The sequence below is a fragment of the Eleginops maclovinus genome, chromosome 10, assembly GCF_036324505.1.
Source record: "Eleginops maclovinus isolate JMC-PN-2008 ecotype Puerto Natales chromosome 10, JC_Emac_rtc_rv5, whole genome shotgun sequence".
NCBI lineage: Eukaryota > Metazoa > Chordata > Actinopteri > Perciformes > Eleginopidae > Eleginops > Eleginops maclovinus.
Window position 1 is genome coordinate 11,640,078 of NC_086358.1, and position 26,598 is coordinate 11,666,675.

Genomic DNA, 26,598 nt, shown 5'->3' on the forward strand with positions numbered 1-26,598 from the left:
GCGTGGGCCGTTCACTTATCCCTTCTGGTCCCTCCTTATCTCCTCTCCTGTTCTTTTCCTCCCCTCAGAATCAAGTGGCTTTTTGTTCTCCCGCAGCAGTGCTCATCACTTGTTTCTCCACCGGTGCCCTCCCCTCTTCCTCCCTGTCCTTCTCTCAGGGAATGAAAGGATATTTTGGGGGATAGATCTTGTCTGTCCTGCTCCGATCCCCAAAGACTGTGGTTATCTCTGTCTCTCTGTGTCTGGAAATGGGATTTTTATGCAAGACCCCCCCACTTCTTTCTGTGGGGGTTAGTTTTCTACATGCCCAGTCTTTGCCTCTGCAATGATGTTAAATAAATCTCACACCAGTAGAAAAGCTTTGTGGATTGTCATGATTAGAGGCACTGACACTGCAATTTATTCCAACTCATTTGAGTGAAGTAGGTTTCTTTATCCCACAGGATTTCTCAATTGCCTGTTATTTCTACGCTTGAATAACATGACATAAAAATGAGCCTTATGTTCTCAGGGGACGCAGTGTGGTTGGTTGTAATGCTCTCTAAAACCTCCCAGACGCCATCTGAGTCAGCTGTTGTGATTTTTCAAAGAACTACAGTCTAATGTGCTTTTTATTGACCATTCACATTTCTAAAACGGACGTCTGATTGATTTATGGTCAGTTTATGGAGTGATATTCTCATAATGTTGCCACCAGTCATCATTGTGTTTATTACTTCAGATGTATTCTAATGTTTGAGCTTATTATGAGAAAGGATGTGGTTCCTGCACGGCTAATGTTTTTGCATTGATTTTCTAAGTAAATGCCTTGGAACAACTAAAAGGGAACCACACAGTCTAATGAAATGCCTTCTTAAAGAAAGGCACTGTTTACAAATTACATCCTGATTAAACACTGGGTCTCATTTTAATTTTCCCTTCGATACTATGACTATTGATGATAGTCACATGTCAATTACAAACACAGCCCCAAAAGAGCCTCCTGCAGCTTTCCAAAAAAGGAATTTGCTGTCTGTTATGCAAAACACACTTATTTTCTCACTTCCAAAGTTAGATGAGAAGATTGATACCACTCTTATAAAGCCATAAATAGCTAGCTAGTGACTGAGTGGAGCCTCGGATAGTTGCCTGGCAACCTGACCAAGTCACTGCACCCTGCCATGAAATAGTTCCCTAAGATATCTCCAAACGATATTACATTTCAATCTATGTATGCGTTACAAAGATAAGCAAAGCATTAGTGAACTTCAGAGGTTCTGATTTTATTTTTTATTTTTACTTTGGACAAACTTTGCTAAGCTCAACTAAATTAATCAAAAGTTTCATTTTGTATATTTGTTACTGTGATGCTTGGCGCTCAATTGAGTTGAGAGTTGAGTTGTGGCTAATTGCTCTACAGATACCTGTCAATTTGCTTCAACAGCTACATGGACGAGCATTTTATCTTAAAAAAAACAACGTTTTTTTTCAAAGCTGTACGAGTCTTGTGTTCCACAAATAATAATCAGAAAACACCCACCTTGACAAATACCAGAATTGTCCTTTTAACCAGTTTAACTGTTTAGTTAGACCTCCAATACATTCGCCTCATATTCTATAACCTAAGACTCATTAGTTCAGCATGGTATTGTATGTTTATCCTCCTCTTAATAGCTCAACAAGTCAAGCAATACATTTCCAATACATCACCACGCTGAAGGACTCCCAGCTTAAACAAAATCCCTTCTTCTTCTTTCTCTCTCTCTTTTGCTCTGCAAGTCTCTCACACTAATACCTGTTCACAGCACAGATCCAATAATCACAGAGTGCTGGGTGGTAATGAGAAGTGTCACAACGCCGGCTTAATCATTTCCAGCCCAGCTGCCGCGCATTACGCTGGCTATCGATGGCTCTGATTCCAGGCCATAATTGCTTTGCTTCTGAATAATTGAAAGAAGGGAGGAGGTAAATCCCAGAGGTGTCAAGGTGGTAGAAAGATAGATGGCTCGGTGTTCAATGCTGTCAGGTCTGGAGGTGTAAAGGGCCTGGCGGACATGATGAGACCCTCAGGGGAAGATTGTCCCCACACACATGATGGACCACTAGTAGAATGATTTCTGGCACGGTGGTCTTCAGACATGCCCTGGCCCATGTGTTTCCCATGGATCCCTGCTGAAGTGTTAGTGGTTATGTGTGATCTGTGTGTATGTGTGTGTGTGCATGTGTGTGTGTGTGTGTGTGTGTGTGTGTGTGTGTGTATCATGCCAGGCAGTGTCGCGGTGCATGCCGATTGTGAGCAGATTTGTGGCAGAGACGTATGCATGGAGTTTATATGTGAAGTTGTGTATATCTGTGGATCAGAAGTAACTTAATGACCTACTGGCTCCTTAGAAACATTAACTTTGTGTGTGTGTGTGTGTGTGTGTGTGTGTGTGTGTGTGTGTGTGTGTGTGTGTGTGTGTGTGTGTGTGTGTGTGTGTGACACTTACCCACACAGACTAAATGTCACTCAGACAAGCAAACCAAGTGTAAGCTCTCATGTGGTGTTTGCAAGTTCAGACGACAGACTGGAGTAAATATTTACTACCAATTACGCTCTTGGTTTCCATGCCTCACCAGAGCGTGACAGTAGCTTCTAAATGCTATAAACGGCAAAAAGCATTATGGTGTACGCTAAATGAGAGCAGCTCTCAGATGTTATGGCTGGAATGTTTTTAAGAGGATTATCCATAATCGCTTCTCATATAGTAAGGTGTTATTTTTTAACTAATATGCAGAAGCTAAAACCAATTTTTTTCCAGTGCTACCATCTCTAATGGCAGTGGTTTTCAGGGTAAAACACAGTAGCTGCCATATTTCAGTCAACAGTATGTTTTTGGCTGAACCTGGCAACCAACCACACTTTCCCCTGTCAGTGGCTACAGTGTTTTTTTCTCAGTTTTTTTGTTCAGTAAAGGTTTTTTGCCTGTTTGCAAATGTAACACCGGCATATAAGAACATGTGCATTTTCTCACACATGCTGCTGAATCTCCATGGGAGATGCTACGTTTGTTCCCAAAGAGGTGGAAGGCTGACTCTGCAGAGCAGAGCCAGCGGGTCTCCAAGGTCATTACCACTGCCACAGCGTCTGGGCGCCCTGGGAAGGAGGCAGGAATTGATTAATGACAATGCTAGGAGCGCAGGAGGGGAGGAGCCCATATTGGCAAGAAAGCAGCGCTGCAGAGCTACTGTATAACGGTGCTATTCATAGTGCTAGTGTGACATACTGCAGGGTGTGACATACTACTACAACTACTGCTGCCTTTGATAATAATAATAGTTATCTTTTTGTGTCTAAATTACAACTTTAGTGTAGAGACTAATGTTTATGGAAGGATTCACATAGCCATGACTCATTCTCAGTTGTCAGTTTGGACAGTGTTGGCCAAGTTGCTTTATAAATCTCTTGAATTACTCTTGACTAATTACATTAAAAAGTAATACTTTTACTGAACTCATTACTCATCAGCAAGTTCCAAAGAAGGCAGACATGGCCGATATCACAAACACTTGGTAATGCAACTCAAACAATATAGATTGATAACTCACTCTAAAGGTTATGGGAAAAATGTCCAGGTTTGTTAAACGTTATACTAAACACTTTCCTTCCTATTGTTTTAACCAATTATCACTGTTCTTCGAGAGATGTTAACTCAGAATTGGATTGACATCAGGTTTGTGGTTTTCTATATGCCTGGCTTTAATTTTTTTATTCTTGATAAAGCCGATGTGTTTGACATGTCATAGGTGCCCGTTGGTGGCAGTCCTTACCATGGGAACACATTATGAAATACACTGATGTAAGATGTGATGTAAATCAGGGGTTTTCAACTGGTTTTGTCCCAGGGACCACCATTCGGACTAGAAAGCAATCCGCGGCCCACTGATGTGCCTGCGCGTGCGCGTGTGTATTTGGTGTTACATGCATAGCTCAATGCATGAAACATGAAAGAGAGGCCACGCAGATTTTATAATAATAAAAGTAGATTTATTAAATTAAATTAAATTAAAGATTATTTTAAAGAAAGAATAAAGAATAATAAAGTGTTGTGCAATTCAGTATTGGGAAAAGTAACTAAAAATGTCATGCAAAGTCAGTCTAGGTGTGTGACAAAACAACAACGGAGAACAAAAATCCAACAACACCGGAGAACCAAAATCCAACAATGATGACAAGGCCAGCTCAACGCGGTGGTCAGGGTTTTATACCTCAAAACCTCAGCGCCATCGAGTCAGCTGTGTTTTCAAGAACTACAGTCATTGTGCTTTTTATTGACCATTACATTTCTAAAACGGACGTTAGATTGATTATGTCAGTATATGGAAAGTACATTCTAACAATGTTGCCAACCAGTCATCATTGTGTTTATTACTTCAGATGTATCTAATTTTGAGCTTATATGGAAGGATGTAGGTTCCTGACGGTCTAATGTTTTGCATTGATTTCTAAGTAAATGCCTGGACAACTAAAAGGGAATCCACACAGCGTCTATTGATGCCTCTAAGAAAGGCATGTTACAATTACATCCTGTCATTAAACCTGGGTCTCATTAATTTTCCCTTCGATACTATGACTATTGATGATAGCACAGTGTCAATAAACACAGCCCAAAGGCCTCTGCAGCTTCAAAAAAGGATTTGTGTCTGGTTATGCAAAACACCTTATTTTTCATCCAAAGTTGTGAGAAGATTCGATACGCAACTTATAGCCATAAATAGTAGCTAGTGACTGAGTGGAGCTCGGATATTGCCTGGCAACCTGACAAGTCACTGGACCCTGCCATGAAGTTCCTAAGTTATCTTCCAAACGTATTACATTCAACCTATGTATGCCGTACAAGATGAGCAAGGCATTAGTGAACTTCAGGGGTTCTGATTTTATTTGTTATTTTACTTTGCAACTTTGCTAAGCTCAACTAATTTCAAATGTTTCATTTTGTATATGTGTACTGTGATGCTTGCGCTCAATGAGTTGAGAGTGAGTTGTGGCTAATTGCTCTCAAGATAACTGTCCAATTTTGCTTCAACTCGTACTGGCGAGCATCTTATCTTAAAAAAAACAACGTTTTTTTTCAAAGCTGTACGAGTCTTGTGTTCACAAATAATAATCAGAAACACCCCTGACAAATTACCTGAATTTCCTTTAACCAGTTAACTGATGTTAGTTGACCTCAATACATTGCTCATATTCTATAACCAAGACTCATTAGTTCAGCATGGATTGTATGTTTATCCGTACTTATAGTAACAAGTCAAGCAATACATCTTCTGCAAGTGTAGATATCCGCTATTCCAACACACGGCGAGCTCCAGCGCACAGACAGTCCTCTCTTTTCTCTCTCTTTGTTGAAGTCTCAAAATCGCTGGTTCAACATCCAATAATCAGATATGGGTGAATCGAGAGTGATCACATGCGTTTCTTTCCAGCAAGCTGACCGTCGAACGCATGCTACGAGCCATGATGCTCAAATCTGTGAATCTTGGAGGGAGGAGCCTGCTATGAATCAGGCAGTGTGTCAATTGACCGGAGCCCCAGTTATGGCTCGGTGTCAATGCTGTCAGGTCTTGCTGCAGTATGAACCGGGCCCTGCGGACATGATGCAAGACCTCAGGGGACAGTATTGGTCCTACAAACAATGTATGACATATTAAATATTTCTGCACGGTAGTCTTCGCTGCCCTGGCCATGTGTTTCCCATATCTCTGAATGTTAGTTATTTCTGTGTGGTGCATGTGTGCTGGTTGTGCTCGTATGGCGCACCAGCATGTCTCATCGATTGTGAGCAATATTGGCAGAGACGTATGCATGGGTTTTATTGAGTTGTGTATATCTTGGATCAGGAAAACTAATGACTACTGCTCCTGAATCATTCACTTGTGGTGTGTTGTATGTGTGTTGTTTGCTGTGTGTGATGTGTGTGTTGGTGTGTGGGGGGGGGTGCGTGGTGTGTGTGTTGTGTTGTGTGTGTGTGGCATGTTGTGTGTGTGTGTCATTGTTGTGATGTGTGTGTGTGTGTGGTGTGCACTTACCACAAGATCTAAATGCACTCAGGAAAGCAAACAAGTGTAAGCTCTCATTAGTGTTTGCAAGTTCAGACGACAGATCGGATGAAATATTTATACTTTACGTTTGGTTTTCCTGCCTCACCATGGCTGAGTAGCTTCTTAAATGCTAATAACGGCAAACTCAAGCATTATGGTGTACGCAAATGGAGAGCGTCTCCATGTATGGCGCGAATGTTTTAGAGGTTATCATATGCTTCATAAGTAAGGTGTATTTTTAACTACTATGCAGAAGCTAAAACCATTTTTTTCAGTGCTACCATCCTCTAATGCATGGTCTTCGGGTAAAACACGTAGTGCAATTCGTCAACAGTATGTTTTTGGTAACTTGGCAACAACAATTCCCTGTCATGTACAGTGTTTTTTCTCATTTTTTGTTCTAGTTTTTTGCCTGTTGCAAATGTACACGGCATTGAGAACTGTGCTTTCTCACTACATGCTGGAATCTCCATGGAGATGCTACTTTGTTCCAGGGTGGAAGCCTGACCTCTGCAAGGGAGCCAGCGGGTCCTCAATGGCATTACCACTGCCAAAGCGTCTTGGGGCCTGGATAGAGCTAGAATGATTAATGACAATGCTTGAGCGCTAGAGGGAGAGCCTATGCAAGAAGCATCGCTCAGAGCTACTGTATACGGTGCTTATCAATGTAGTGTGACAACTGCAGGTTGTGCATACACTACACTATGCTGCTTTGATAATGAATAATAGTTATCTTTTTGTGTCTAAATTACATCTTTAGTGTAGAGACTAATGTTTATGGAAGGATTCACATAGCCATGACTCATTCTCAGTTGTCAGTTTGGACAGTGTTGGCCAAGTTGCTTTATAAATCTCTTGAATTACTCTTGACTAATTACATTAAAAAGTAATACTTTTACTGAACTCATTACTCATCAGCAAGTTCCAAAGAAGGCAGACATGGCCGATATCACAAACACTTGGTAATGCAACTCAAACAATATAGATTGATAACTCACTCTAAAGGTTATGGGAAAAATGTCCAGGTTTGTAAACGTTATACTAAACACTTTCCTTCCTATTGTTTTAACCAATTATCACTGTTCTTCGAGAGATGTTAACCTCAGAATTGGATTGACATCAGGTTTGTGGTTTTCTATATGCCTGGCTTTAATTTTTTTATTCTTGATAAAGCCGATGTGTTTGACATGTCATAGGTGCCCGTTGGTGGCAGTCCTTACCATGGGAACACATTATGAAATACACTGATGTAAGATGTGATGTAAATGATAAAACAAATTTCCAAAATTTAATTTGGGGCTTTTTGCCTTTAATCGGATAGGACAGTGGAGAGTGACAGGAAGCGAGTGGGAGAGAGAGTCGGGGTGGGATCCGGAAAGGACCACGGGTCGGGAGTCGAACCCAGGTTGCTGGCCTATGGTGCAGGTGCCCCAGCCAGTCGCGCCACGACCGGGGCCTACTTACCGTTTTTTATTAAAAAAATATATTAACAAGTCTCTTTACAAGTGGAGAAAATTTGCCCCTGTAGTTTTATGTTCAATCTAAAAAATATATACATGTGGACTACATTGTGAAACAGCCTGCATTTGGATGATATCTGCAGGAATAGGTAAAAAAGTTTAAAAATAGCAAAACGGCTAACCTTGTCCAACTAGGTTACATTGCATGAGAGGCAGTTGTGCATCTGTCTGAGCAGATGGACACCCTACCTCAGTGAAGACTGTGAATGTAGTTCACTGTCCTTTATATAGCTAACCCGACCCAGGTTTACTCTCTTCAGCTCCCAAAGGCAGAGAGCATAGCGACGAAGACAAGCTGCAATATGAGGGCGGCGTTCTGAAATAGAAAGCCAGAACTTGCAGTTCAGGTCCAAATTGGGTGATATAACACTTTATCCTGGAGGTTTTCTAACAGAGGTTTTCTTAGTGTCCTTTACATTAGATATCCCAACGCATAAAGTTCAAACTTCTATTGATTTTGTACTGCATTTAAAAAAAGTTATGGATTCAGAGTAGACATATTTAAAAAATGATGGTCAAAATAAATGCAGTAGTATGAGTCCATAAAATCAGTAATGCTGCAAAAGCATCAAATCCTAAACGTCCCATAATGCAATGCATAACACCTTTATTATATTGATTGATTTCTTTAAAGGTTTTGTACAGCTGTTTTGGTTCATGTCAAATATGACCAACCACATAAAATACATTTATATTACAAAGAAAAGGCACATTGTCACACACACACACACACACACACACACACACACACACACACACACACACACACACACACACACACACACACACACACACACACACACACACAGGAGCCTTCAACGTCACCCTCTCCTGCACACATCACCCCCTTTTTTCCACACCTTTTTCTATGGTAACCAAACATTACACATTTTACGCCTGTTGCTGTAGTTACAGAAACAAATTGAGTATAGAATCTAGCCACAACATGACTCACTCTTCGCATCAACTTCTGAAGCTTGTTTCTGTAAATAGGTTTCCTCTATTTTGCACACGGGTCACTCTGTGGTAACACTGCAGTGTGAGCAGTTGACAAAGAAAGTGGAGATGAGTATGTTGAACCTGAATTGATGGCTGAGGAAAGCCTTGCTTACAGTCATGTTACATTCTGGTCGAAGCTGATGCTATCAGCCACAACCCTGTGTTGATGGTACGTAAGTAAAGTTTTTGCACTTGAGAGTTAAATGGGCTGTTTATGTTTTTGTAGTATAATTTAGGAGAATCAGTGTTTTACTTTTTTATCCTAAGTTATTTAGGCTTGATCCTAATATTTGATATTTCAATAATAAAAAATTGGTAGCATTGAAATATACGTAAACCTACTGTTTAAAACAATACCATTAATGTCTTCTTACTCACTTGCTTGTATATGCCGTTACTGATCTGGCATAGGCTGATATCTGACGGCAAAATTAATTGTCTCGCCAGCACAGATTTACAAATATATGCTTATAGTAAAATACAGATGGGACACTGTTAGTGTAGTTTTTCAACTAATATTTTGCTCCTTGTTCGCATTTATTCCTAAAATAAGATGTACCTTTATTAATCCCCGTAGGAAAATTCAAGCAGCAACAGAGAAGAGGAAAAACAAGTTCACACAGGGATATGAAACACAAATTTAAAATAAAAAATTCTAAAAACTAAAAATATATATATATACAGATAAGTGACGAGAGTATTATAGATATGACAGCAGTATTGATGTTCTACTTTAATCCTTTGCAAAAAGATAAAAGGTTAAAGATTATTTCCAATTAATTATTTTACTGTTTAAAAAATATAACATGTAGAACTATGACATGCATGTGTAATTATTCTTTGTAAACGCAAGGTTGGCAACATGTATTGAACACAGCGGTGAGAAAATGGGCAGAAGACTTAAGGTTAGGGGTTGTTTTTCCTCTTATAAGCTGACAGTTTCAGTTATAAAAAGAAAACTGTTGCCTAAAGGATAAATAGTCTGGCAGCATTTTCCTGAGAGGACACAATGTACCTACTGCCTGCCTGTTCACCCTGCCACATAGCCCCTACACCCACCAACCATTTTCTAAATTCCCCAGCTGATGTATTTGAAGAGACAGAGCGACTCTGTACCCAGAGAAACCACATTCAGTGGAACTGACAGTGCTCTGTCTGCGGGGAGACACCATGCCAGAGAACACCATGTGTCCTGTCAAAGGCAAAGACAGACAATTTATCTGTCTTATCTTTTAATTGTAACAAGCTTGTGCTTTCTGATGGTAAGGTTTCCGGGGCTAATTAGTGAGACAATGGAGAAGAGTTGCAGGGATATCATTATGTCACTTTTAACCCAGACTGAAAGAATGACAGAGCAGGGAATTTCACCACACGGAAAACATGGGACCACAGGGAGGGATAGCTTATCCTCAAAAACAAAACACTGTAAGGGAAGAACATTTATCAGCTTTCTGGTTTGGGACTGTAAACGATACAGGTTGTATGAGTCCCAACTGCCCTTTTTATGTTAGGAGCGAGGATAAAGGAGCAAAGAGAGGCCTGCTTGTACTCTCTGTTTGCCTGTCTATGTATTGTGTGATATTTGTTTGTTTACATGCCGTCAGGTTTGCAGGTATTCAGAGGTGGCAGGTTGTAATCAGGGGAGACAGAGCTGTGAGTCTCATGGTGCATACCAGGTGCTGGAGGTCTCTGTTAACACATGACAGTGAAAGAGGTGTTGTCATACAGGATGTGTTATTGGTTAGGTGATACTTTTGTGGTATGGCAAAAAAAGCATTATGAATATTAATATTTAAATTGATGTGTTGTCAACATTTCTGTAGTCAATTTTTTGCTGTCAATGCACTCACTCTGACTGTGTCTTCTGATTCCATTGCTGTTTGCTACAATGCCTTAGAGATGGTAGTTATATAAATAGTGGTCATCATTAGCTAACGTGTGTTGTCAGTGGCTTTTGTTGTGATGGGAGGAAGAATGTTGTCTAGCTTTTACTTGGTGCATATATCAAGAGTAACAAAGTTTTTTTTTAAACATGGTTCAATTAGGCAATTTCATTGTATGAAAACATGTTCTCCTTCTACACAGATTGAGAACTAACGCCAGTCTGACTAATGCACAAACTTGGAATAACATGGCGCTAATCGTGATACCAAAACATATAGCTTTCACCCTTTTGTGTGCTGCCATGTTATTTACCTATACTGGATAAGTAGCTGTAGAAGAAGAAGAAGGAACCCTAATCGTCCCACAGAGGGGAAATTTACACCCTGCATTTGCCCATCCTAGTGTTAGGAGCAGTGGGCTGCCATATGTACAGCGCCCATCGAGCAGTGTAGGGAACAGTGCCTTGCTCAGGGACACCTCTGTAGCACTTTCAAGGTCTTGAACCTGTGACCTTCCGAAATTATGAGTCTCCGGAAACTATCCCAAGGAGTGGTTTAAGTTAAGGTAAAAATATTTCCTAGTGTACTACCTCGTTGTATTCAAATAGTGCTGGTGTGCTTGTGAATACAGCCTCCCTTTTCTTCAGCTGAGGACGATACAAATATAGCATATAACACATGAACTACTATACAAAGTAACTGGTGACATGCATACCCCTGAAAAAACAGTCTGTCTAGCTGGCCAGGACAATACCCTTCCCCTAGGCTACTCGCAAATGTGTCCTATCAGAAAATAGGGACGCATTAGAACTTCCCTTTAGCTGACATCTCTCATGACCTATTTTCATTATGGCCAGCTGCAGAGTGCTAAAGGGAGGACAATATACAGATGACAGCAGATACTATGTGATAATAGCTGTTACCAAGAGTCTGACCTGAGCGTGATGACTTATACTAATAGTCTTATTTGAGACTCGTACTCTTGGCTGCTTTCTGCTGAGTAAGGAGAAATAGAGAAAAAGAAATGAGATACCCTGAGTAATAGGATGCGGTGATATTTATAGTTATGTGAGGGACATTTCCCCAGAAAGACAGAGGAAAGGAAGTTGGTGATCTCCTGAGAGATGTTAAAGAGGTCAGGCTGGAGACCACTGTAATGACAAGATGGGAAAAGCTTTAGAGCACGGGGCGTACAGCCTCGGGTCCCTAGGGTGCATTTGAAGCCTCGCTGGGGTTGGAGGTTGAGGCGTGACAGGGTGACATCTCCAGAGGTGATGCAGGGAAAAGAGGGAGCAAAGAACTAGGGGACACAGCAACACTATTCTACAAGACACAGCCTTAGGGCTAGCTTTGAGCACTCTGCCGGCTGTCCCTGATGAGCCATCATACACGCAAATAAACAAACAGACACAGTAATCAAATTCCTCCCAGCTTGTGTAGCGGAAAGTCCCATACGGCTACTTGAGTGAATTTCCACATCACAAAACCTCAAGTCTTATACACACAGCCCTACCCTAAGGATTCCCACACTGTACTAGCTCAATAACCTCCCCCTCATCCAGGCGTCTGACATTTGCCGAGAGAGCCTTAAAGAGGGGGGATAAAGAGGGAGGAGAGCTGGAGAAGGGGCTAGCATGCTCCTCCTCTCCCCTCTTCTCTCATTAGAATTCTCCCATCAGTCTTCCCCGTGGAACCGAGAGACATGTCAGGGTTTATTAAGCGCTCCAGGAATTATTATTGACCCGGACCTTCTGCTCCCTCTCTCCCTGCTGCAGTCAGTGTCTCTGCTCTGCTGCCTCCACATTCCTCCGGTGTCCTGCCTGGACACATTACAGGACACTGCGGCACAGCGTGGAAGCTTCAACACACAGTGTCTTCATTGACTGCACTTGGCCTTAGCTTTCTTTTCACTGCAGCTGCATAGCACCACACACACACACACACACACACACACACACATACACACACACACACACACACACACACACACAGATACATACACACACATGCACATACACACCTGCAGCCTTGGGGAGACAAAGCACACCCTGCTCTGGCTCTTTATGGCGAGGTGCAGCTCTGCACTTACATTTTTAGAACTTTTATGGAAAAAAAAGAACTACAAAGATCTCAATGCTTAGTGGTTTCCAACCTTAGATTTCAAAAGATGTCAAATCAATGTGATGTGAAACCTATTCCGAATGCTCAAACATGGTAATCGATTGAAGATTTTCTTTTATGCCCCCTCCTCTGCATTTTTTCCACTGGAAGAAGAATGAAGGGATGATCAGAGTCATTCCATTGAGACTTAAGGGTAGAGCTCCTGCTGCTGCGACTGTGCATGTGTGCGAGTGTTTGTGTTGGGGGGAGGATATCATAAAGTCAGGGGGGAAGGTGGCAAAGAGCAGAGCATGAGGGTGTAGGTGTTAAGCCTCTGGCAGCCTGATGCTAGACACCGCTCACCATGATCTGATACATAAAGTTTGGCTCGGCTTAACCACTCAACATCAGCTGACACCCTGGCCTGCTGTGTGTGTGTGTGTGTGTGTGTGTGTGTGTGTGTGTGTGTGTGTGTGTGTGTGTGTGTGTGTGTGTGTGTGTGTGTGTGTGTGTGTGTGTGTGTGTGTGTGTGTGTGTGCGTGCGTGCGTGCGTGCGTGCGTGCGTGCGTGCGTGCGTGCGTGCGTGCGTGCGCGTGTGCGCAGAGCAATGCATTGCCACAGAAAACAGCTGAAGGAAAGCAGTGTTACCGGCCCCTTTCTGATAATGGGCTGATAAAAGCATGAGCATCGGCCTTAATAGACGAGTAAGTAGCAGCATTAGGTATATATGATGGACACATTGTATTGTTTTAATATTTCTTGATTAGAAATGAGAAAATCTATGTTTCCATGGCCTGTTATCTTTAGGATTGTTTTTCTCAATGGGTTGGTGAGCATGTTATCATGGCAAGCCTTGTTTTATCAAATATTGGTGTATTGTGCCTCCACATGGACATGTTGAGCATTACACTGTGTGCTTTATGGCAGGACTAATAAATGACCAGGATATGAGTGTGCTGTTCCATTGTGTCTCCATGAACTTTGCACCGATGAGCACATTCCTGAAAGCAACAGTCATGAATTAAGAAATATGTCTCAGATCTGTCAATAGAGTTAGTGTTCCCTAAATGGTTTCATTATCCAGCAGCTATGTTCTCACGAGGCTTGACTTTGCAATCACTACTTTTAATATCCAATTTTATTTTGTTTTTCTGCAGTCACAATGGTCCCACTTCTGTTTTTGGTGGCAACCACAGCATCATCCAATTCCACCGGCAATGGCAACCATACAAAAGGTAAGAACAATAACGGGACGTTGACATGTGAGACAGAACAACACTGAACAATTTGAAGTTAATACAAAGTCACATTGCTATCCACTGCAGACATCTTCTTCAGACTTCCTCAGCACATGCACTGCTTGATAAGAGCCTTTTCTAGAGCCTTTATCATTAACAAATCACGATGCACTTCAGCAGCCCTGGGCCATAATTTACGGCTTATTGTGCGTCGTTATAAACACAGCTAATAGCTGGCTGTGTGGTTGTGACTTTTGGCTGATTCTCTATTCTAAGAGCCTCTCATTTTCTGTCAGGTAGACATACCGACAGGACAACATGAGCTGATACTTATCTCTGTAGACAAAATACTGCAGAGGCCAGTTATTAAATCAGGCCTGCATCCAGATGAGAGCATTGGAGGTAGCCAAGTATTGATTTTGTTTTATCAGTTAATACAATACACACATGGCTCAAACACATGAATGCAATTACACACATAACATAACATAAACATAGATTCATGTTGCCGGCCTTGCTCCCTCTTCCTTCTTCTTTGTTGAGCCTGCTCCCTGACCCCTGGCTGTGCCTCTCCTTCCTCAGAAGACGTTACATCCCCCAGTCAACATGTCCTCCCCACCGTGCTGGTCCTGTCCCTGCTGCTGCTCATCATCGCGCTGCTGGCCTGGTACTTCCTCAGGTAAAGTCTCCCACCCCTGTAAAAGACTCACATCATCCCCTCTCTGGGCCTCGCAGACTGGCTGTGAGCCAGGCTCGGGGGCAGAGCTCAGGGTGACAAACACTTCCTCCTTTAGTCATTGAGGCGGAGCCCAGTCAGGAAGGGCTGCTAGCTGACTCCCTGTCATGCTTAGTAAGAGGACAGCAGGCTGTGACAGTGGACCTAGACAGGCAACAGAAGAAAACGAAGAACAAATTCTGTATCACATTTGGACTAGAGAACCGTCGTACCAAGACATCAGCTAATGAGAAAGAGTGGCTTTTCAAGTTTTAGATGGTAGGATGTATATACTTTTTAAATAGCTACCTAGTTCATTTTTAATGTTGGTAGGTCTGATACATTTTAATTGAACTTAGTTTACTATGATGTTCTCATTTTGTTGCATTTATTTATTGACAGGGTGAAGAACCAGAGAAAAGCAGTCGTCACAACAGTTGACAAGAAGATACCAAATGGCATCCTGGAGGAACAAGGTAACGTTGTAGATTGGACTGTGTGAAAAAGATTGTGAAAGCAACATGCTGTCAGAAAAAAGCATGGTGAGAGCTTAAAGTAGATATACTGAAACTTGAAGCATAGGTTAATACAGAAGCAGGGAGGCACTATCTTTATGTTTGTAACTGCAGATGCAAGTTGTCCTACCACTGCATTGTGGTTGTGTACTTCCTGTGGTAAATGTGAGAAACAGAACAGCTTCACCTTCTTTTTATAGCCTTTTGAGACTACATACAAAATAAATATATGCCGTTAATTGTGCGAAGATCAGAGCAGATGTTGAATTTAAGGCTGCGTTGGTAAAATTATGAGCTGTGTGAAACATGCTTACAGCTTTTGAGCCTCACAGGAAACGACTGGTCTTGAAGAGCTGCGAGTGTTCTGTAGGAAGTATTTTTCTTATCTGACAATTACAATAGAAAGTTCAGAGGGCTTGTATTCTCTGCAGATAGGAGTGTAGCGAGGATATATAGCTGGAAAACACACCACACACCTAGAAGTAGCTGTTACAAACACTGAGTAAATGTCAAGGTATGACCTGAGCTGCTTATTACTATGATTGCAAACATGACACATGGTCATATGAGAGTGAGGTTATATTCATTTTTACTTTTTGAGTTTTCCGTGCTGGGAAGCACTACAGAATTTATTCAGATAGACATACATATATAGATTAACAATAACATGAAGTCAGAATTTGAACAAGGTGGTTCTCATTTTTAAGGAAATAATAAAACGTACATGTTCTTACATATATATAATGTGGGCACATTGTGTCTTTTAAAATGATGTTAAATGACAGTTTAATTTTTGTTTTGCCTTTGTGACTGATGTTACAATTGTTGTGTTTTAGAATGTGGAAGTTCTGAGTCGTTATACACCACTGTGCCACCAGGTCAGGTATACAGGGTGGCGGTTTCAGAGCCCTCATGTTACTAACACTCTCAGTACTCAACGTCTTTTTTCAAAATTGTGAGTGCTAACTGAATGCTTAGTTGGGTTCTTTGGAGAGTTTTTATTCAGAAACAAACAGGCTGCTATAAGTGGCTTCTCCGTGGGGTGCTTTGATTCTCTAACAACTTTTGATGTTTTTGGTGACCTTTGAACACTCACACTCCACTTTTGAAATGATTAATGCGTCGGCACATGCAAACATGTCATAAAATGTGAAATCAGTTTGGCAATCAAAATGGTCTTTTGATAAGCAGTTTTTAAAAGGATTGTAAAACCCTTGCAGAGTAGTTTATCAATCTTGATGAATAGTTAATTGATTCCCAACCAGGGGTACTTTACTTTAACCACTAGAAATTTGGATATGGTTTAAAAAATATCAATCTACATATTGAGTAAACTGTAACACCTGAAAACTAAGGATTGTTATTGAAGACAAAAAGTAGACCTGTACAATAAATACGAAACTTACCAAATTGAAATATCGAATAGTGCACTTCCCATAGCAGTACGAGTGTGTCATAATATTTTTTTATTAAGTATTGTGGTAGGCATTAATGTGCCGGCGTACAAATTGTATTCTGAAGACATGAGGTACAATGTCTGTTTGGTACAGATCCTTGCAAAAAATCCCACCATGAATTTTTGATATATTTTTCAATGAAACTTAAAATGAGAATAACAATTAAATAATTATTGTCAGAAATGCAGCATCTGAAAAAAGCATATATTTTCAAATTGTATTTTGAGAGAGAATTTAAACATTATTTCAAAGTAATGAATGAATTGTTTAACTTTTCAGCTAAAAAAATAGAATTAATGGTTCAATTATCATTTTGCCTCTCAAAGCTGTGTTAGTAAAAATGAAAACTTGACTAAAGAACCTAAACACTGACAGCTAAATGCAGACATTATGTTAACCATCGAATAATCAGTAGTGTTACACTACAACCAGTGGTGATGTTTTCAGCTGACAGTGCTCTGTGGGTAAATCTGGTTGGGAACCATTGGTGTAATCCAACCCAAATCCTGTTATAGAAAATACATTTCTTAATGAAAGAATAAAAATAACATTATTTTCCTAAACAAAACAACAATTTCACCAACATATTATTAAAATCTGGGTCCATCAGAGATCATTAACACACAGACTCTTCTCCCCACAGAGCAACAAACGGTGGTCCTTCTGCCAAGATCCCCCTCAACCTCTAAGACTTACTTTCCCCTCCCTGTGGAACACCTCGAGGACCAGAACAGGCTCCGCTCAGCCGACGATGGGAAGCTCTTCAGGGAGGAGTACAATGTAAGTATCCTCCTTTTGCCTCCTGACAGTCACAACATAATATGATAAAACATTTTGTTGGCAATAAAACCACAAACCAAATATCTTTAATTAGAGTTAACAGGTTTTCCCACAATTGCAACGAGTGTTCATATTTTTTATTTAGGAAAACTACTGGGGATATATGTGTCACAGTGTCCATGACAAATAGAGTACACATGTACCGCACACGCCTAAAAAAAATACCCTATTTGGTTATTTGTGGCTATGACTATAGATATGATAAAAAAAAAAGTGTATGACTCATGGTTCATGTAACGCATTCAACCGCTCTTATCCAGAAAGTTTGTCAGTACAGACAGAGGAAGTTGAAGTTCTCTGCATTAAATGGGGGTATATTTACTGTAGGTAGCAGAGGAAGTGCCTACATTGAGGCTGAACAAAGCCTTACATACAGCAGAGCACAATGCAACGGGCCATGAGGAGTTAAATGTCAGTATGGGAGGTTTTTTAGAATCTAACTGTGATTTTCTTATGCAGTCCTTGCCTGGAGGGAATGCCCAAGGGACGTATGAGGAGGCGAACAAGGAGGAAAACAAGGAGAAGAACAGATACCCCAACATCCTTCCTTGTGAGTTTACTTTCTGTTCTGCAGCTAAAACTTCACTCGACTCACACCCAGAGTTCACTGTTTCCTGCCTGTGTGAACGTGTCTTTGAATCTCTTTTTTGGTCGGAGTTCCAATAGAGCAGATCTTCCCCAGTGCTCATGTGTTTATTCACAATGAAACACCTCGGTCCAGTGTTTCCCCAACTTTTCCTTTTTTTATGTTATTATCACTTATCTTTGTCTCATTATTTATTCATTGAAACACACTGCAACATTCTGATCCTTAAAGAGACAATGTACACCCAGAAATACATACATTATCTATACCTTACCTGGTCAGTTCACACCACACTAATCTATAATCAATATGCATTATGATCTCGGGGGGAACAGCCCTTTTCAGAGCCTAATATGACATTTTTGGGAGTGATGCTCTCCTGTCTGAGGATCGACTCTGTCCAAAGATTTAAAATAAATCAGTCTTCCAGCCCCTCTCCACTTAAAGTCACTAATGAACACATTAAATGTTAATTGTTTAATCTCTACATTAATTGACAATTGGCTCTTTAAAGGGAGTTACTGCAAATACTGCACTTCCCAATTGTTGCTAGTATTTATGGAGAAGTCAGCGTCAGATTAACGTTAAGGCATGAGAGTCTAACTTATTCTAAAGTCTAACTCGTAGCAAGGATGCAATGACCCTGATTGATGCACTCTATGCTATGTTCACTGATACAGTGTTTAATCAGTTAAGTTACATACTCAGTATTGTTTGCTCTGCTGTTACCCTTTAAATCAGCTCATTCTTTAAAACAGAAGCCTCAGATTGATTACAATAAGTTATTTTGTTGCATATTTGTTGTTCAAATACGTTTTTTTTTATCAACTAAGATTCATTATGAAAAATTTTCAACTTAAATTTTCTTAATTTATTTGAAAATTGGGCTTATTAACAGATGAATTCTACTGTGTAGGCGTAAGACGTACAATATGAGAAAAGCACAAGTTTCAGGTGTGGGCAATATCCCATTATACTTTTTGAATTGGCTTAGGGCCAATTCAAAATGGACAACGAGTCCCTGCTCTAAACTTTCTGATTTATTTTGGCCAACAGATGATCATTCTAGAGTGGTGTTGACTCAGCTAGATGGAAATCCCTGTTCGGACTACGTGAACGCTTCCTACATTGATGTGAGTTCTGCTTTTTTGTTTTTCTTATACTTGTGAAATAGCAGTAATAACTGTGGCATAGTAACAGTCTTTCCTCCTACTTTCCTAGTTTGTTGTTCACTGCAAAGTCCACATTAGTCTTCATTCTGAACTTCCAAATAAATCAGTTTGCCCAGTCATACATTTCCTTAATGTTGGCTTGCAAATTCAGATTAAAAGTCATTTTATTTTTACCATTGAAACAGCAGTTGAAGAGCCAGCCTACCCACAAGGTTCATCAGTAGCTTTTCTGGTCCTCATTCCTACATTGCTAATACATTTTGTCTCCAACAGGGTTACACGGATAAGAAAAAATTCATTGCAGCACAAGGTAAGATATAGCAAGGTATCAGTTTACATGATGCATACTTATGTAGATATTTATATTTTATTTGAAGTATTAATAATTCTTGTAATATTCTTGTCTTGCAGGTCCAAAAGAAGACACGGTTGCAGATTTCTGGAGGATGATATGGGAGCACAAAGTAGCAACTGTTGTTATGCTGACAAATCTGAAAGAAAGGAAAGAAGTAAGTGATTTGGCGTTGGTTTTTTCTGAGTGCGTCTCAGCTCTCCTGTTGTCCTACAAGGTCCAGTGTTTCTTCTTTTGTGATTCTGCAAAGGGGACAAGGGAAAAGTCTGAGTTGTCTGTAGTGATTAATGAAGCAACAAATTGATTTGAAAATAAATGTGCTCCAAATTGATTTCATTAGTCATGGTCAAAAGTAAGACCATGGAGTGAATTTAAATGATTAATTTCACACCTGTAATCTCCCCTCTGACATCTGTTTTCTGCTTTAATTGCACAGTCTTTATAGGGAACCAGAACTCTCTCACTGAACAAGGAGAGGATCAATAAGAACAGAATTGGCAAAGATTTAAGCACTTAAACACTTTAAAATCAATGACCACATAATGTGTAATAAAGTCCTATACAGCACAATCCTCACCACTTTGTATTACAGTATCTTATATTGGGTGGTTTCTCCCCTCTCACTTACACTGATATAGACTGGCTGTGAAATTGAAGCAGGAGAACTTTTTGTGAGTCCATTTTATTTCACGCAGAGAAAGTCGTTGAATACATATTAGATCATGACTGTCTCTTCTCTACAGGACAAGTGTTACCAGTACTGGCCAGATCAGGGCTGTTGGACCTATGGGAATGTGAGGGTGGCAGTGGAAGACTTCACTGTTCTTGTGGACTACACCATCCGCAAGTTCTGTATTCAATATGTAAGTGAATGCAGTGCTTAGGAAATGACTGTGCTTCATAAAAATTTGACAGGAACATGGATGATGTTTGTTAAAAAGTGTGGTGTTCAGTTCCTTTTTCATAGTGAGTCAACTGGAATATTTCTCGTTTCAATTTCTCAATAATTTCTTAAAAAAGAAACCGTCACTTTTGATGAGTCTCAGTCCCAACAGAAACTATCATAGTAGCCAGGCCAGATATTTGTATTTCTTCCAAATTGAAATGCAGGTGTTTTAAACTGGATCTGTTTCTCAATGCTGCAGGCCAGCGATGCTGCTAAGACTCCTAGACTTGTCACCCAGCTCCACTTCACCAGCTGGCCCGACTTTGGAGTTCCTTTCTCCCCCATTGGCATGCTCAAGTTCCTCAAAAAGGTCAAGGTGGTCAATCCACCCTTCTCTGGGCCTATTGTGGTCCACTGCAGGTACCAGAGCGCTGAGATAATACATCATTGTTTAGTGTTGTTTACTAGATTCATGCGTTTGCCACATTGCTCTGAAATTGTTTTAATCATCCAATTTGTTTCTATGGAGATAATTATCCACTGGAAACATTGAGTGACCATACCAATACATGTTTACAGGCACAGCTGTCCCTTTGTTTCCCTGCTGTTGTCTACGAACAGATGAGAAATTGTGTTTGTTTGTTTTGTGTCTCTGCAGCGCTGGTGTTGGGAGGACAGGAACCTTCATCGTAATAGATGCCATGATCGACATGATGCACGCAGAGCAGAAAGTTGATGTGTTTGAGTTTGTTGCTAAGATACGAGAGCAGCGATCACAGCTTGTTCAGACAGATGTGAGTGGGAGATGTAACAAGTTTCTCTTTGTTTACCACTTGACATGGAACTCATACTGGACAGTACATTCTAAATCATATGTAAAAATATGTTTATGCTCATCTGTTTGTGCATTCTCTCTCCAGATGCAGTACTCATTCATCTACCAGGCCCTGCTTGAATACTACCTCTACGGAGACACGGAGCTGGACGTGTCGTCTCTGGAAGGACATCTGCAAAAACTGCACAACACATTTGCAAACGGTGACCGGGTCGGCCTAGAGGAAGAGTTTAAGGTAAACCAGATTTCTTTATTGTTTGGTTCATTAATGATCATATTAAATAAAAACACAACAGACTCAGAAATGGTTCCGAAACCAGCAGTCCTTAATTCAAAATTGCTTCTTAATATTTCTTAATGATAGCATAAAAATCAATACTATAGAAATGATTGAATTCACTATGCTGAATAAAATGCTATATTTTTATTTCAAATATATTTTTATAAATATAACCTGCACAGTAAACAACCTCTGTCTCTATAATCCTAAAATAAGACAGGTGTTTACCATTTTTGGCTTTTCACTACATTCCATCTCCTGTATAGTCCCTTGGCACTAACAAAAACAAAAACAATTCATCCTATGATATGATTATATTAACTCCTCCAGAATCGTTTCAGCTCCCTGTGCAGAAACAAAACGGTCAGATTAACATGTATCATTACCTAAAGTACATATACTTACAAAGCTTTGAGTGTAGCCTTCTTGTTATATTTGTACTTACTGTATAAACTTGCTTTGCCTTTTTTAATCCCCCCCCCAAAAAATACAAATAAATGAGCTTTGCTAGCAAACGTGCCTTGTGGAAAAAACTGTGAACGATGCCAGAATCCTCTTTATGTACTGTACTTCTAAAGTCTTATGCTCGAACTTTGATCAAATTAAGAATTTTATTTAGCTTTGGTCCTTTGTGAGCATCAGGATAGTGAACTTTTGAAGATTTGTCACACTTTATTTGCTTCATTTGTGCCCAGAAACTGACCAACATGAGAATAATGAAGGAGAACATGAGAATAGGGAACCTCCCTGCCAACATGAAGAAGAACAGAGTTCTGCAAATTATTCCATGTAAGTAAATAATGGAAACAATAAAACAAAACAGACTGGATTCCCATTCAATGTTTCCACTTTTGACCTCCACGTGTTATTGTCTGTCATTATATTTGGAATCTTGACATGTTTTTTCAATTTGTGCCGAGAGAGGCACTCGGCCACTTGTTGAACTTGATACTTTGTGAACATGTTTATAGGTTTCTTTATTCTAAATGGTTTTAATGGGTCATCTAATTCACTTCCATTTCAGATGACTTCAACAGAGTCATTCTCTCCATGAGAAGAGGTCAGGAGTTCACGGATTATGTGAACGCATCTTTTATAGATGTAAGCCCATTTTATTACCTAATGCCTTCCTTTTTGCATTTATAAATGGAATAGTTTTGCTATTAAAAAGCATTTCTAGGAGCTGAAGGAGTGTGTGTTTTGCTATGCCCCAGGGCTACAGACAGAAGGACTACTTCATTGCCACCCAGGGCCCTCTGACACACACAGTGGAGGATTTCTGGAGAATGGTGTGGGAATGGAAATGTCACTCCATTGTAATGCTCACGGAGCTCCAGGAGAGGGAGCAGGTAAGCTGTGATAGCTGATCACTGCAAGCAAGCTATGATGAATGGCTACAGTAAAAAATTCCGCAACAGTGCAGCATAAACCATGTTTCTATTCCCTGCTTCTGTCACAAAGATGTTCTTAATCTCAGTTAATGCTTGTGCAGTATTTAAAATATTGAGCCAAAACTACTTTAGAATATTTACATTCCATGCATTAAGTCAAACTTATTTCTAGCAGTAAATCAACACTTGTATCTGTTTCTGTCTGTACTTTTAGGACAAATGTTGCCATTACTGGCCAGCAGAGGACTCTATCACCTACGGAAATTACAAAGTAGAGTTGAAGGGAGACACTCTGTGTGACACCTTCAGTCTACGAGACTTGGTACTCACCTTTGTTCCGGTAAGCAAATTAAGTTAACCTCACACTATCACACGGCTGTTAAAGAGGCAGTTAAGAGCACATGACACATTTGCCTCTCAGGATAAAAGACCATCTTCTGTCTTTATTCATGCAAATCCATTGAGAATGTGTTCCTTACAAGTAATGTCAAACCATGTATCCTTTTTTTATTGAGTAATTGTAACTACAGCTAAACCATGAGCGAGTAAGATTGGATCTTATTTAAATAACACATATTCTACCTAAAAATGTAGAATGCCTCTCTCATTCAATTATTTATAATGACTTCCAGGGGTGAAAGAATGATTCATCATTTACTTAAAGGTATAATAAAAAGGGAAAGTACTTTTGTAGGTGATATATTATTTACATTACATGTGTTGATGTCACTATTAGCATTTTCCTGCTGTTTATGGTCATATTAGCACTTGGACCCTCTCAAAACAGTCACAGATAAGTCTGAGCATAATGAGATGATTAATGATGTAGGAAAGAAGGAAAAAGATATTTTTTATTTTAATCTTGGAATTGATTCGATATTGTAATCTCTTTTAGCGGTTAACAGTTGTATAAAGTAACTCAGGAGTCTATGTACACAGGATGACACAGTATCTAAAATAATCATCTGAGCAAAAAGCAAAGTGAGTCTGAGAAACTCTTGTGGCTGCCAGAGGAAATGTGGTGGGCAGGATGTGTCTAGGATTATTGAGTTGGAGCCTCCTATCTCATATTTCATTAAACTCGACCCACATCTCCTCTCAGAGGCTCTGTAGTACATCGCTGAATCCCAGTGTAGCACCCATCAGCCCGGCACTAATCTACTGCACACTTAACCTCCACCGACATTGCACCTGCCATTATGCTTTCATATACGACTAGTAAATCATATTTAAAAAGGTATTATGATCTTACTTCTGTCTGTCGATTACCTCTCATAGGAGAAGCAGACAAGGGTGATCAGGCACTTCCACTTCCACGGCTGGCCAGAGATCGGCATCCCAGCCGAGGGGAAAGGCATGATCGACATCATCGCCTCGGTGCAGAGACAGCAGCAGCAATCTGGCAACCATCCCATCGTTGTACACTGCAGGTAGCTACTTATAACAGTAAGATGATGTACAGTATAAAACAACTGTTTTTGCATGAATTCCTTTACATTTTTGTTTTCTGTGCTGCAGTGCTGGTGCAGGGCGAACAGGTACGTTCATTGCACTGAGCAATATCCTAGAGCGAGTCAAAGCAGAAGGCCTGCTGGACGTGTTCCAAACTGTGAAGAGTTTACGTATGCAGAGGCCTCATATGGTCCAAACTGTGGTAAGCATTTACATCAACTGGATCCGAAATGTAATGCTTTGAATATTCCTCACCTCATGTTGCCCTTTAGAACAATTTGAAAGACTAATAATCCTCTCTTGTTTTTCTCTCTTTATTCCATAGGAACAATATGACTTCTGCTACAGGGTGGTACAAGACTTTGTCGACATTTTCTCAGACTATGCCAATTTTAAATGACGAGATTTGCCTTAAACATGGTTTTTAATGTTGTTTTCTAAAGCTGGTTTGTCAGTTTTATGGTTTTCTTTAACTTGGTCAAATGATCTATTTTGCTATGCACTTGTCCTTCCATTAACTCCATCCTCGCTGTAATATAATGTATGTCATGTTGATGAAAATTGTAAATGGAAAAAGTCAGATTATTAATGTATATTTCACATCATGTATGATAATTATTTTGTCATGAAGTGTTGGTCTCTTATTTCAGTTCTGTTGTATAATACTGTGCTTCAAATGTTTGTCAAGTGTTGTTTTGACCATGTAATATTTTTAAAAGTTGTACTTATTGTAAATGTATTTATGTATTGACGATGACATTCCATTCTTGAGTTTGGAGAACACGACGGGAATGTTAAGATTTTGTTTTTTAATGTAAACCGTACATCATTTCATTTATTGATGACTTCTATCTGAGATTAGAGGCGATACTGAAACTACATGCCCATCACAAATGCGATACTCTTTCCAATGGAAATATTGTCAGAAAAAGAATGAATCACCACAGCCATAATGCAGAAAACATAAAGTTATGCAACAGAGGTGAAGGTGACAATACAGGGGTTGAATTCCTATGGATAGATTCAGGAAGAAGTTTCAGAATTATCACAGTCATACAATATTATTTAACTGGTTTTGTACCTCAAATAGTGGTATGCAACTGCATTTAACATGGATGTAACAGTCTGCCTTTTCTCTGTAGACAGCAAAACAGTTTTGCTAAAATGACTGCACATTAAAAAGCACATATAACTAAGCCTTTTGCCAAGAACCTGCAATTTCCAAGAGTATTGCTTTATACAGTATGTATTATAGATTTTTCAGAAATCAGTGCCATATGTACTTTTTGTAAGACATGGAAAAGTAAAACAACTATAGAGTGAAGGCCAAGCAATGAAAGGTTATCTTAAGGTAAGTGTGGGCTATAAATGCAGGAGTTAGAACGATTTCTTAAACAACCTGTTTCAGATGCATAGTAAACGCATAGTAAAGTATATAAAGTGCTACATTAGATTTTATAGTAAAACTACACACACACACACACACACACACGGTGCTTCAGTGCCTGCTTTATGCCAGAGAAGAAGAAAAAAGTACTATCATTGTCCAGTCAGTTTAAGGACTACATTGTTTTTCCACACCAGTTAAAATGAGGAAGCAGAGTTTTTCATAGAAAATAAGCTAATGGTGGTTTTATTTATAGGGAAGCATCTGAGTTTCATACAGCTTTTCTGTGCATTTTGTTCACAGCAGTCACCCCGATTCATCTGGTACTCAAACATTAACACAACATTTAGAATAATTTCACCCAGCTCTGCTTGAATCCTTACAAAACTGTGGAGCCTTGTTAATGCTGTATGTAAATACTACATGATAAAGTGCTAACATTATGGAAGTGGCTGAGCAGCACAGATCTGTCTAGTCATTGCTCATATCCGTGAGCTATATGTTTGTGGGAGAAGTTGAGGAAGAGACTTAATAACCCCAGTCTATTCAACCATGGTTTCTTTTCTGTCTCTAACTCCCTTTTAAGAGTATGGAGGAGGGTATGTTGAGACTACAGCTCTTTGCCTTTGCTCTCTGTGGGTGGTCTATCCATTTTTGGATTCTCACTGTCTTTCAAATGCAAGTTGCAATATTAAATTAATCTGAAAATGCTTTTGGGGTCAGTCAGTTTCCTTCAGATGCATTTGAAAACAAATCATAAAGTATGTCAAATAAAAAGTCATAAACAGTCATAGTATTGTATCCAGTACATAAAAAGTCATACCGCTATAATACAGTACAACTCAAACATAATATAGTATGTTGTACATATAGTAAAAAGTTACATAGTGAAGAGAAAAAACGTCATAATTTAGTATGTAAAAAATATCT

The 26,598-nt window shown here is 39.8% G+C and overlaps 1 protein-coding gene across 3 annotated transcripts in view; it reads left to right on the forward strand.

Moving 5' to 3' along the window:
* The window catches only part of ptprea (protein tyrosine phosphatase receptor type Ea), a 51,455-nt gene extending 25,077 nt beyond the window's left edge, over positions 1-26,378 (forward strand). The window contains exons 3-21 of one of the 3 annotated variants that reach the window (XM_063892985.1): positions 13,720-13,797; positions 14,383-14,479; positions 14,918-14,991; positions 17,131-17,267; positions 17,787-17,877; positions 18,970-19,046; positions 19,359-19,395; positions 19,497-19,594; positions 20,181-20,300; positions 20,583-20,743; positions 20,982-21,117; positions 21,244-21,393; positions 22,134-22,227; positions 22,463-22,539; positions 22,653-22,787; positions 23,044-23,169; positions 24,108-24,259; positions 24,348-24,483; positions 24,607-26,378. In XM_063892985.1, coding sequence (XP_063749055.1) covers positions 13,725-13,797; positions 14,383-14,479; positions 14,918-14,991; positions 17,131-17,267; positions 17,787-17,877; positions 18,970-19,046; positions 19,359-19,395; positions 19,497-19,594; positions 20,181-20,300; positions 20,583-20,743; positions 20,982-21,117; positions 21,244-21,393; positions 22,134-22,227; positions 22,463-22,539; positions 22,653-22,787; positions 23,044-23,169; positions 24,108-24,259; positions 24,348-24,483; positions 24,607-24,681 — 2,046 coding nt within the window. In that variant the 5' untranslated portion in view covers positions 13,720-13,724 and the 3' untranslated portion in view covers positions 24,682-26,378. Of the gene's footprint in view, positions 1-13,719; positions 13,798-14,382; positions 14,480-14,616; positions 14,795-14,917; positions 14,992-17,130; positions 17,268-17,786; positions 17,878-18,969; positions 19,047-19,358; positions 19,396-19,496; positions 19,595-20,180; positions 20,301-20,582; positions 20,744-20,981; positions 21,118-21,243; positions 21,394-22,133; positions 22,228-22,462; positions 22,540-22,652; positions 22,788-23,043; positions 23,170-24,107; positions 24,260-24,347; positions 24,484-24,606 lie in introns of those variants that run through there. The other 2 variants (XM_063892986.1, XM_063892987.1) reach the window with 2 other exon arrangements.
* Positions 26,379-26,598: the final 220 nt, after the last annotated feature.